The following is a 12,063-nucleotide window of genomic DNA, read 5'->3' as shown; positions in this document are numbered from 1 at the left end:
AATGGTAAACTGAAAGGCAAGCCCATTGAAGCAGGCTTGCAGGGGGAAGGGAGGGACTCTTGTGTAAGGGATCTACTGGCACAATGAACTTTTAAAGACGTGTCCATAGCCCTATGTTCCAGACAAGCACATCACCAACAAGATTCCAGCCAATGCCGGCTTGAGCTAAATGGTGTGTTCTTGAACCAAGATATTTTCTAAAATGGAGGAGGTAACAGCCAGGGGAGATAGCCTCAGTCAACACATTCTGGCACAATCCAACATCTTAGGATAACATAAGTGCAAGTTGAATTCCTTGTCTGGAATTCCAAAATATTCCAGATACTGAAATCTCCCACATCGTTGCACCTTTGCTTTCTGATACTTCCGTGTACAGAATATGTGTTCCATACCCCAAAATGTGTATACAATTACTATTGGGTATGTGTATAAGTTATATATGAACCATAAATGAATTCCATGTTTACACTTGAGTGCCATCTCCAAGACATTACATTATGTTCCAAGCATTTGGGTAAGAGACATTCAGCCTGGGTTTACATGGAGAGAGAATTTACAGTAACACTGCAGAACCTTTGCACACAACAGCAACATTGCATAGTACATCAATGATGGTGCCATCAACACAATGAAATCATGTAGCCCATGGGTAATGATATGTTGGACGGTGAAATCAAACTTCTCATGGCTGCTTCTCCACATCAGGCAAGGGTTGAAGAATGTGCTGAAGATGCTGGAAGACAAGATGCGGGAATACAGGATGCGGGACCCCCCCCCCCCCCACCCTTGACAAAAAGGGGAGATGATATCCAAAAATGGGAGACCTTCCATCTCCAGAGGAGAGAGATTGGATCCAATGTAATTAATTTCAAGCTAGTGAGCAAAGAAATGTATCAGAGTGTAGCCATACCTCTCTCTTTAAGAGTGGCCAAGTCCAGATGTTACCACAGAGAGGGTCTTGTCTGTAGGTGAGGAACATACCTCACCTGTTATTGGAGTTTGGAAACAGGCTTCCTCTTAAAAAAAGAGAAGACCAGGCTTTGCATGCTGAAGTCTCCAGGTGCTGCACACACACAAACACCTAAACAATAGCTCTTTTCTGAGTAGCAGCTCTCTAAAGCAGTTTGTTGCATTGTTTGGCTCAATGTCCCTTTTGAAGTTCCACAACCTATGATGCACACAAATAAATGCACACTGCTGTCCTCTCTCATTTTCCTTCTGCCACTCCTCCAGCTGCCGAGTGGGGCAGTCCTTCCCTCCCTCCCTCCCTCCCACCAGCCAGCCAGCTGTGTGTGTGTGTGTGTGTGTGTGTCCCCGTCCTGCTCACTCTCTGATGAATAGCAGAGACTAGAATAAGAGAGACACTAGATGGGAGGATAGAAACAGGCTGGCACTGTATGAAGGAAACCAGATCAAAGCTGCAGCAACAGTCCCTTGAGCTGCTTTGCTTTCTGCAACCAGGAATATTGACCCAGGAGAGCACTGTTCATACAGGTGTGTTTGGAGCAAAAGAAGAAACTTGGGTTCGTGGGGATTGATTGTAGCTTGATAGTTCTTTGTATGTTTGTTGGCTGAATTCTGGTGCATTGAATTGCTGCAAACATTGAGCAGACAATACTTTCCTGAGCATGTTCTTTTATCTAGCCAGAGATTTGATAGCATAGCAATTCAGTGGAGGGGAAGAGGAAGGTGAGACCATGTGGTCCTCCACATGTTGTTTGAGTTTGTTTTCCATCCCATAGGCATCCTCTATGGAGAGGGATTATCATCATCATCATCATCACACCTCAAATTTCCTTCAAGATTGGGAATATCTGGAGGGTCCTTCATTCCTCTGTCACCATTTAGCAGAAACTCCTGTTTGGAGTTCACAAGTTCGTGTTAACAAAATTATCAGGGCAAAGGAAGGGGAGAGAGATGGAATGAGATGAGACAGAGACTTGTACTTTCTTGTGGCTTTCATGGGGAAAATCCAATCTGATTGTTGTGCATTTTATAACCAGAACCCCAGCTGAAAACTCAGGAACCCTAACTGCAACTTCAAGCAGGTAAGTTGTCTGGTCCTGAAACTGACTGCAAACTAATACTCTGTTCTGAATGTTTTGGTAGTGTTCCTAGTCAACCCCTTTCTGGAAAGATGCAACCAAGCAATACTAAGTACCAGACAGACGTTACTTAGAGTTAATCTAGATTAATTTAGGCTTGCTGAATCTACATTCTGTTTCTTGCTTGAATCCCAAAATTCACCAGCTGGAACCAGATGCTTCACAGTTAGCGTGTTCTGAGCCAAATAACTTGTTTTGAGTATTAGACCTACCAAAGTGACTCATAGTTCTTTCCCACAGTAAATCACTCTAACTGGCCTTTATTTTAGGCTGCCTGCATTATTACTGCTGTTACTAAATGCACAACAATCAGAAGCAGGTTGGATTTTTCCCATGGTATGAAAAGACAAATTGGATGACTCTAATGTGAAAGCCACAAGAATCATCTAGAAGTCCATTAATAGTTCTCAGTCTAACCCAGGCACAATTTGGACTAGTCAGAAGCAAATGATAATTGGGTTCTTGCCTCTCGTAATGAATTGTGCAGAAGAGCAGTATGAGCAAGTGATGATAGCATGCAACCTATCCCTGTTATTGTTTTACTTTTCTATTTGTTGTTATTAATTGCCATTAGATTGATTTTGACTATGGTGACCCTGTGAATGGCACCTTGTTACCAACAGTTTTTCTGTCTCCCTGTAATGTGGTCTTCCTCTTTCCCTACACTATTTTCCATTTTACTGAAAATTATTGTATTTTCCAGTGAGTCAAATACTCTGTATGTCCATATTTTATACCACCATGTAGTCAAATTATTTGCTTTCTATAGAGTCTCAGGGCCCTTCCACACAGCCATATAACCCAGAATATCAAGGCAGAAAATTCCACAATATCTGCTTTGAACTGGATTATCTGAGTCCACACTGTCATATATTCCAGTTCAAAGCAGATAATGTAGGATTTTATTCAACTGTGTGGAAGGGCCTCATTTAGAACAGAGACTGATGCAGAAGCACAAGTGGGGAATGACTCCAAGCATGAATATTTCTTACCTATCTACACTCAGAGTACAGTTTTGGGGTGTGAGACTGAGGTGTGCCTCCAGTTCTAATTCTGAAACTTAAACAATATCTCAGCTGTCAAGGGTTTGGGGGACATTTTTGGGCTAACGGACCAGGGTGATGGGTAGGTGGAAATGGCCTAAACATTTTGGAGGGTCTTAAAATAGCAACTTGTACTTTAGAAAGCAGCATGACACTTGGTCATAAAAAGGATGAGAAGCAGGCATGAATATGAAGCTGCCACGGAAATTATAAGAGCAGAGACTGCGTACACTATATGGGAGTATTAGTGCCAGGATAAAGTGAATAAGTTGGATACTAGTACTTGTTCTTGCAGACGTTTGTAAACTGCATTTTCCTTTACCCTGGGAATGTCTGGGAGGATAGAAAGGGAAAAAATTAAATTCAAGTAATAGGTAATCTTCCATGTATAAACATTCTGTTTCTTAATGAGACTGGGTGTGTAGTGTGCAAGGCAGGGATTACACATTGTAATATTATTCTTGTACAGTGTAGACTTCTGAGTCACATTGACTTTATCATTGTGTTCTGCTTTGTAAGACTTGTGTATGATATACCTCATTAGACTTTTCCCTCAGCTTTTCCCCTCCTGCCCAGTTTTTATAGGGCTCTTGTTTGAGTTGGAGGCCCTGGTTTTATGGTGATTTCTTAAAACAACAATATGTCAACTATAATGTCAAATATACACTCACCCTTTTCATACACTGCTAAATCCTAAGGGTATAAACAACGAATTGAAAATGGGTAACCTAGCAGGGGATAGCTCTGCTAAAACAATGCTGTTAAAACATATAGGATGGTAGATGCAAATAAGAAAAAGACATTTCTTTTGCAACTCTCTTCTCCTTACCCAGAAATAAACCTTAGTGGAATTAAGTAAGTGTCTTTGGAACAGACACGTCAATTAAAATAAGTAAACTTGGGAGAGGAGGCACAGAGAGAGAAAGTTGGAGACAGAGATGATATTTAATATTTTGCAACATCTGGAAGGCCACATGATCTGATAATTCCTGTAAACACATGGACATGTGCCTCTGATCATGACATAAAGCAGGATCTAAAATTTGGAGACCAACCAAAAAAACAAAAACAAAACACAGATGATTATAAAAGCTACATCCTGATGTTCAGCATGTAAGTAAGATAGAGGAAAGAGTTAGGACAGAAGGAAGAGTAGAACAACTGTACATGTGACCACTGTTATAACGGCTAGATTATCGAGGCTGATATTGTAATGACTAGATTATCATTTTTGAAGTACCGTTTCTCATTTTCACAGTCCAGAGGCAGCCTGTAAACTGAACTGAGATGCCCTATTAGCGCTGCCTTATAGAAGGTTAGATCAGTGGTTCTCAACCTGTGGGTCCCCAGGTGTTTTGGCTTACAACTCCCAGAAATCTCAGCCAATTTATCAGCTCTTAGGATTTATGGGAGATGTAAGGCCAAAACACCTGGGGACCCACAGGTTGAGAACCACTGGGTTAGATGAAGCCATACTGAATTTTTAAAGAGAAATATTATTGAATCAATTCCTGCAAAATCTGGCCCAAATGCTAAGATAGAAATAGAGAAGCATTGGCTTTCCAAACAGTATGGACTTCAAATTCCAGAAGACTTATCCAAATTAGGCCAATGGTAAAGCATGATGGAAGTTGTAGGGCAAAACACCATGAATTCCCTGCCCCTGTGCTCAAAGGACTTTTCTCCCATTCATTTGCCTCCACAGTTTGCACTTGATTTTTTGCTCTTGGATGAGGCTCTCACCCTTTCTTCTGACTTTCCCAACAGAAGAGAAGAACTATGCAGAGATGCCAGCTTTGCCCATCCTCCTGCTCCTGATTCTTGCCTTTCAAGGCACTCTTCCATGCCCCGAAAGCTGCGACTGTCCGCCAGAGAGTGGCGTGGTGTGGTGTAACCAAAAGGACCTGGTGATGATCCCCCTTGATGTCCCTCGCGACACACGTGTTCTTTATCTCAACTCAAACTGGATCACCCATATACCAAATGGAGCCTTCCATGGCCTGAAACAGCTCCGTGAACTTCACCTCGCAGACAATCTCATCCAGACCATTGCTCCAGCAGCCTTTCGGGGTCTAAGTGGGGGACTCAGGCTGCTGGACCTATCGGGCAACCAGTTGCAGAGGATGGAGGTGACTCCCTTCATCATGCTGACATGGGTTCGACTGGAGCTTTATGACAACCCTTGGCACTGTGACTGCCCCTTGCAGGAACTGATGAGGTCTCTTCCCTTGGACCCTGAAACAGTGGAGGACATTGTGTGTGCCACTGCCACTTGGGAGGAGTACACAGGCCAGGCCCTGGCCCATCTGCTCAACTCGGGTGTCAACTTCTGCCTGAGCCAGCAGAGGAACACCGACTTGGCTATGCTGCTGACTATGTTCTGTTGGTTCACTGTAGTGATCTCTTACGTCATCTACTATGTCCGACGTAACCAAGCAGAGTCACGCCGTCACTTGGAGTATCTGAAGTCCCTGCCCCTGCCTAGCAAGCAGTCAAGCCCTGAGGATGAGGAGGAGGAGGAAGACGACACTCTCAGTACCATCCTATGAGGACTGGAGTTGTCTAAGGTGAAGTTACAAAACAAATTCACATTTGAGGTGTGAATTGCATGATACATATAAACCGTTTCAAAACATCATAAACATGTTTTTAATTGTTTTGGAAACAAAATTTTTAGGGCAGATTCTGCCCTCCATGACAAAGATCATCCACAGATGATCTCAGCAACTGTCTCAAGACCCATGTAAACTTAAGAATTTTGTGCAGCTTGGAGTGGAATCACGTGGCCCTTCAGGAGTAGAAATCATGCAGCTCTCCATCATGTTGTTGGACTGCCACTCCCAATGCTCCTCGCTATTGATCATTGCTGGCTAAAGATGTTGGGTGTTGCAGTCCCAACATCTGGAGAGCTGCATGATGCCCACTCCTGGTCTCCATTTTGTAAAATATGGGGGCGTCCTTGGTGGTGATAATAATCGCTGCCTATTATTGCTTGAATATACTGTGGGGATAATAAACACAGCACAGAACAACAATTCCCAGCATTCCTAGTCCAGAGCCAAGTCTTACTATATTAACCCCAGGCTCCAGTGCTCCATGGGACAATTAATCTACTCAAGGTTTTAGTCTGAAGTTCAAATGTGCTCTTCAAAGTGTTGAATGTATTCTGGAATGGGCCTCAGCACCTTAGATTGCTACTTTAAAGTTCATGTTAAACCCCAGGACAGATTAATTATTCTATTGACCTGGAATCCATCGACCTCCACAGGCCAATCTCTTCATGGTTTAGCCCAATATAACCTCCTTATCATCACAACCAACTACTGGCTAGGCTGACTGCAGATGATGGGAGTCATAGCATTGAGAGGGGCACCAGATTAAGAAATGCTGCCAAATGCCAGTCCTCAGCTATAGACATTTCATCATTTAATTTAATTTTTCCTTCAGCTGTATTGAGAAGGTTCAACTTAGGTACAAGCCTCGTATTATCTAGAAATATATAAACAGTTTAACATAAATTAGAGCAAGAGGGAAAAAAGTAAAACAACAAACAATGACAAGAGTAGTTTATCTAATAAAAGTAAGTTAGACTAACCTTTTCTCACTACTGAAATTTCAAGGTATTTTATGAACAACATGTTGAGGTAGCCTGGGCTGGGACCAGTGATTAAACACTTAATTTGTCAATTTTCTACTTTTGCCTATTGTTTATTGTCTGGAATTTTGCAAAATAAACCAAGTATTTTGTTGCCTTCCACCCTGATCTACTTGCTGACAGACTCAATAATAATCTTTCCTGGTTCCTTCCACAAAGAAGTCATCTTAAAATCCCATGCTGGCAAACATGAAATCTGGGAATTTGGACTCCAAGCTAAAGATCAACTGTAGGTGATCACAGTGATTCATGATCTTTATGCACCTCCAAGTGGGAATTACTTGGCTTTCCAGATATTCTTGGACTGCAACAGGGAATGCTTCCCACTATTGGCCATTGCTGGTTAAGGATGATGGGAGTTGCAATCCTATAAATGGAGCCCTGCACGCTACATAGTCTATTTTCTAAAATATGAGGGTAGTTTTGGTGATGACAGCAATCGCAATCTACTACTGCTTGGACTTACCATGGAGATAAACCCACAGTAAGTGGCTAAACATCTTTCTTGCTGATCCCAAATTTTCCCTGAAGCTTTCCCTCTTGGTTAAGTCTTCCTTTTCCTTTCCTCAAGGGCTGCAGAATAGCCTCCTCGCAGCCACTGTTTCACATTCCAGGGAGATATGGCTCAGAAATAGGGATTCATTAGGGCTGGGCAACCACGGAAAAATTTGTTTCTAAACTCGATTCGTTTTTAGGGGGTTTTTGCGTTTCGATTTTTAAAAGAATTCCGAAAATTTTCTTTTAAAAAGTTCGAAATTTACAAAATTTCGGAAATTACGAAACAATAACAAAACAATTACGAATCGATTCGTTAATGGCGGACGCGACCGCGCAATACGCTAAAAAAGCCTCCAAATGGGACAGGGGGAACTTCTGAAGCTTCCCTCTCCCTCTGTTGTTGACTGTTGGTGTGATAATTATATTTTTTTTCACTGATAAAACAAACAACAACTATAAAACTTGCACCAGACATGCGGAAATAATAACGAAACGATTTCGAAACGATTTCGAAACAATTACGAAACAATTACGAAACGAATTGAAAAATTCGTTTTGATTTTTAGTTGCTCCTGAATGGTTCAATATCGCTTCATTATATAAAAAAATAACGAATTAATAACGAATTACGAAATTAACGAACGAAACCGCCCAGCCCTAGGATTCATGTTATGGGCCTTCAAGTCATTTCCAACCTATGGCGACCCTGAAGTGAAACTCTCATAAGGTTTTCTTAGCAAATTTCTTCAGGAGAGATTTGCTATGGCTCTCCTCTGAATACCACCCCCCCCCCCTTCTCGGAAAGTGTTCCATGCTATTTAGTTGTGCCAAGAGAGACAAAAACAGAAGAACAACAACAGCTCTTTTAGTTCTATCCATATCCCTTGATTGGGTGACTCTGGCCTCAATCCTATTGCTACTCCTGACTAGAAAAGAGCCATTGAGTCAATGAGATTGACTCCCCATTCAACAATTTTATTGATTTTATAGTTTACTGTAACTGGGACTAACCAATAGGATTCCAGTCACTCTCTGGGGCCATTCACACTACAGAATTATGCTGCTATAATTTCACATATAATTCCACTTGCTGACCAAAAGGTCAATGGTTTGAATCTGGGGAATGGGGTTAGCTCCTGCTGTTAACCCCACCTTTTGCCAACCTAGCAGTTCAAAAACATGCAAATGTGAGTAGATTAATGGGTACCACTCCAGCAGGAAGGTAATGACACACCATGCAGTCATGCTGGCCACATGACCTTGGAGGCATCTATGGACAACGGCAGCTCTTTGGCTTAGAAATGAAGATGTGCACCATACCCCAGAGTCGGACACAACTAGATTTAATATCAAGGGGAAACCTTTACATTTACCTTTACTTCCACTTAATCTGCCATAACTGTGTCCCTAAGAATGATGGGGTGGGGTGGAGATGCAATTTATTCATGGGTACGAGAAATGTTTCTTGGTTGAGGATTGTACAGGAGACACTCCACTTTTTCTGGAGTTTGGGGCATAGGATCCCTGCAAAAGTGTAAAAAATATCTGCGAATTATAAAAAATAACTGTTACTTTTACCTGCGAGGCCACTTTTCTAGGCATGTCTAGGTCCTCTAGAATGACTCTATGTCAAACTCTGGCAGAAAATGATCATAGTATCTCACTGGAGAACCTAGACCAGGCATGGGCAAAACTTCAGCCTTCGAGGTGTTTTGAATTTCAACTCCCACAATTCCTAACAGGCAGTAAACTGGTTGGGATTTCTGGGAGTTGAAGTCTAAAACACTTGGAGAGCTGAAATTTGCCCATGCCTGGCCTAGACATTTCTAGAGAGAACATATTAATAAAAGCTGTGAATAATCAAATCCATAAAAGTAAAATTCACAAATGTGAAGGACCGACTGAAAATGCCTTTGAGTGCCCATTCAATCATTCCATAGGATAGAACATGGAAGTTAAACTGGAATCGTAGTGCTATAATTGGGTTGTGGGAAGGCTTGCACCAATTCCTCCATAGCTACCCAGTAACTCACTGAAAGAGGAGTCAACCTTAGTCAATCATCATGAAGCCCAAAAGAATTCCTTAAAAACTACATAGGTGCACATATACTTCCCAGTTGTCATCATCACTACCATCATCTGTTTTTCACAACGGCAGGCTGCATAGTTAGACCCAGTTGACTGGGAGGCCTCCAATTTATCCCTTCCCATTTGCCAGGGATTTAGGCAGAGATGTTATTATAGCTTAATGCTAAGGGATTAGCAGGGAAAACAATCATAAATCCCTCTCTTTTAATCCTTTATTTTCCTGCAGAGATGCTCCCACCCCATCTGCGCAACTACAGCCACTTTCCTTTGACTGCCTCCTTCTCTTCCCTTTGCACCACTCCCTGCAACCGAAGAGCCTCAATCTAATTTTGGATGTCCACTGCAAGCCCTCCATTCAGATGTTTGGCAGACTCATACATACATAGAACTGAAAGAAACCACGAAGGCCATCCAATCCAACCCCTGCTATGCAGGAATAAAAAATGCTCTCACTCCCCAAGCATTCTAGGAGGCAGAGAGGAGGTAAAAGAGAAAAAGAGATAGAAGAAGCAACAGAAAGAAAGAGAAAAGGGGAGGAAGAATAGGGTGTCCCCAACCAATTTAGTTCTGGTCCTGCCCAGCACTGGGTGGGACACCAACCTTGCATCACATAGTGGCAAAAACCTACTGCCCTTTATAGTGCTACAGATCCACTTCAGTTACTTCGGCTACAATACTAAAAATCTAAAGTTATGGAAAGAGCCTTGAGACTCCACAATCAGGGAGCTCTAGTGCCCCGTCAAACGGCAAATCCCAAGATAGGATATGACTACTCAAGTTAAATCATAGCATTATAACTGACATGAAAGGGCCCTAGCTTCCATTCATAACAAATACTGCCTTTTTCTTATTGCTGTATCCCTATCTCAGCCACCCATGTGGACAGTTTTGACTGTTTAAACATTTCCAAATTCTAGATCTGGGATGCTCATCTTGTATTTCAGAAGGAACTAGCAAAAACGCTTCTGGGTATTCCTTAGTTAACAAAATCCTGTGAAATTCATGGGGGTCATCATAAGTCTACATGTGACTCAAAGGCAAACTCACACACATACACAATGTATTTCCAAACAGGTTTCTCTTATTTACACATTATTTCCGTTCAAATGTCTTAGGCTAGATCTAGGATGTGTAGCCCATGGCGTCCATATTCTGTTAGACTACAACTCTCATCGTTGCTAACCTTCAGATGGGGTGATGGAAGGCGTAGTCCAACATTGCAGGATAGGAACCAGTTTGGCAGAGGCAAGAGTTGGATCTCTTGAAGCAGAACAAGCAACCCAAAATAAGATTGATCTTACACCTACAGGACATGCAAAGGATGAATATGGTTGGAAATGTATTGCATGGATGACATCAATATGTTGGTCACAATAGCTTTGCTATGTGGAAGTAGTGGTTAGGAGGATGCCTATGCCTAGCGTTTAGACTTTCCAGGGGTATATATTTGCTAAACTCTCAAAGCAAACAGATCAAATGCATTTGCAGGCTAATGTACCAGGGCCCTTCTGGGATAATTGATATACATACCATAACCATTGCCTTTAATTTGGAGCCCTTGAGGTGGCATCTATGATTTGGTTCCCAACCTCTGGTCCTCCAGGTGTTTTGGACTTCAACTCCCAGAAACCTCAGCCAGCTTACTAGCTGTTAGGAATCATTGGAGCTGAAGTCCAAAATACCTGGAGGACCAAAGGTTGGGAACCATTGCTATTGACAGTAGCCAATTGTGGAAAGTGAATTATTTGAACACAATTATGATGTATTTATCCATATATATGCATTAATGTGGTGATTCATTCTAATTGTTTCATCTGCTTATAGATGCATTTCACAGGGCATAGTCCATGAAAGTTGAGAATTGAACAAATCTGTTAACAGGTATAGCTGCAGTTGCCAACTTAAAAACTATCTGACCTGGTTTGCTGGGCATCACACATCATTATCATCTCTGGTTAATGCCTACAGATCTCATTCCTGCTGAAGGCACTGGAGAGGGCCTGGTAAGATAGCCATCCAATTGCGAACCAGTTCTTCTCCATGCAACTCACTTCCTTCAGATCAAACCAAATTACACTCAATAGTCCATGTCCGGCTCAATAAAGATAGATCTAATTTATCTTCTGAAAGCCACCAGTGGCGTAGTGGGTGAAACCCTTGTGCTGGCAGGACTGTTGACCGACAGGTCAGTGGTTTGAATCTAGAGAGAGTGGGTCGAGCTTCCTCTGTCAGCTCCAGCTCCCCATGCAGGGACATGAGAGAAGCCTCCCACAAGTATGGTAAAACATCAAACATCTGGGCGTCCCATGGGCAACGTCCTTGCAGACTGCCAACTGTCTCACACCAGAAGTGACTTGCAGTTTCTCAAGTCGCTCCCAACACAAGAAACAAAAATCTTCTGAAAGCAGTGCAAGGTGCTGTGCTGTGCTAGAAGGAGGGGTCATTTTCATCACTGGATATTTTAGATGCTGCCTTTTTTATAGAAATAGCTCCTAAAATGTAATTAGGTCCTTCATGTGTCTTTGGAAAGACAGAAAGCAAATATCCAAAAATAAAATGTATTAAATCCAGTAATGGAATGTGCCCTTTCCTTCCAAATATGCTTTTAGCGATCTTTCACAGAAGACTGTTCAATTTCGGGCCTCAGATTTCATCATTTCTGCTTATTCCCAAG

At 42.1% G+C, this 12,063-nt stretch overlaps 1 protein-coding gene across 3 annotated transcripts; it reads left to right on the top strand.

Moving 5' to 3' along the window:
- Positions 1 to 1,296: 1,296 nt before the first annotated feature.
- On the top strand, positions 1,297 to 6,905 carry LOC132767658 (leucine-rich repeat-containing protein 3-like). Of its 3 annotated transcripts, XM_060762843.2 has the most exons (3): positions 1,429 to 1,494; positions 2,004 to 2,048; positions 4,916 to 6,905. In XM_060762843.2, exon 3 carries the CDS (start codon positions 4,936 to 4,938, stop codon positions 5,695 to 5,697), a length of 762 nt encoding a protein of 253 aa, XP_060618826.2. In that variant the 5' UTR covers positions 1,429 to 1,494; positions 2,004 to 2,048; positions 4,916 to 4,935; the 3' UTR covers positions 5,698 to 6,905. The 3 variants fall into 3 exon arrangements, with proteins under 3 accessions (XP_060618825.2, XP_060618827.2, XP_060618826.2); XM_060762842.2 differs by lacking the exon at positions 2,004 to 2,048 and having other exon boundaries at positions 1,297 to 1,494; XM_060762844.2 differs by lacking the exon at positions 2,004 to 2,048 and having other exon boundaries at positions 1,417 to 1,494; positions 4,921 to 6,905.
- The last annotated feature ends 5,158 nt before the right edge of the window (positions 6,906 to 12,063 follow it).

Source organism: Anolis sagrei, chromosome 2, assembly GCF_037176765.1.
Source record: "Anolis sagrei isolate rAnoSag1 chromosome 2, rAnoSag1.mat, whole genome shotgun sequence".
Taxonomy (NCBI): Eukaryota; Metazoa; Chordata; class Lepidosauria; order Squamata; family Dactyloidae; genus Anolis; species Anolis sagrei.
This window is presented reverse-complemented; position numbering and strand designations above follow the sequence as displayed.

Bases quoted from the DNA above. Each gene is read 5' to 3' on its own strand.
- LOC132767658 (XM_060762842.2), top strand. From the start codon at position 1,398: ATGAAGGAAACCAGATCAAAGCTGCAGCAACAGTCCCTTGAGCTGCTT. The intron at 1,495-4,915 runs GTGTGTTTGGAG...CTTTCCCAACAG, and splicing joins GGAGAGCACTGTTCATACAG to AAGAGAAGAACTATGCAGAG.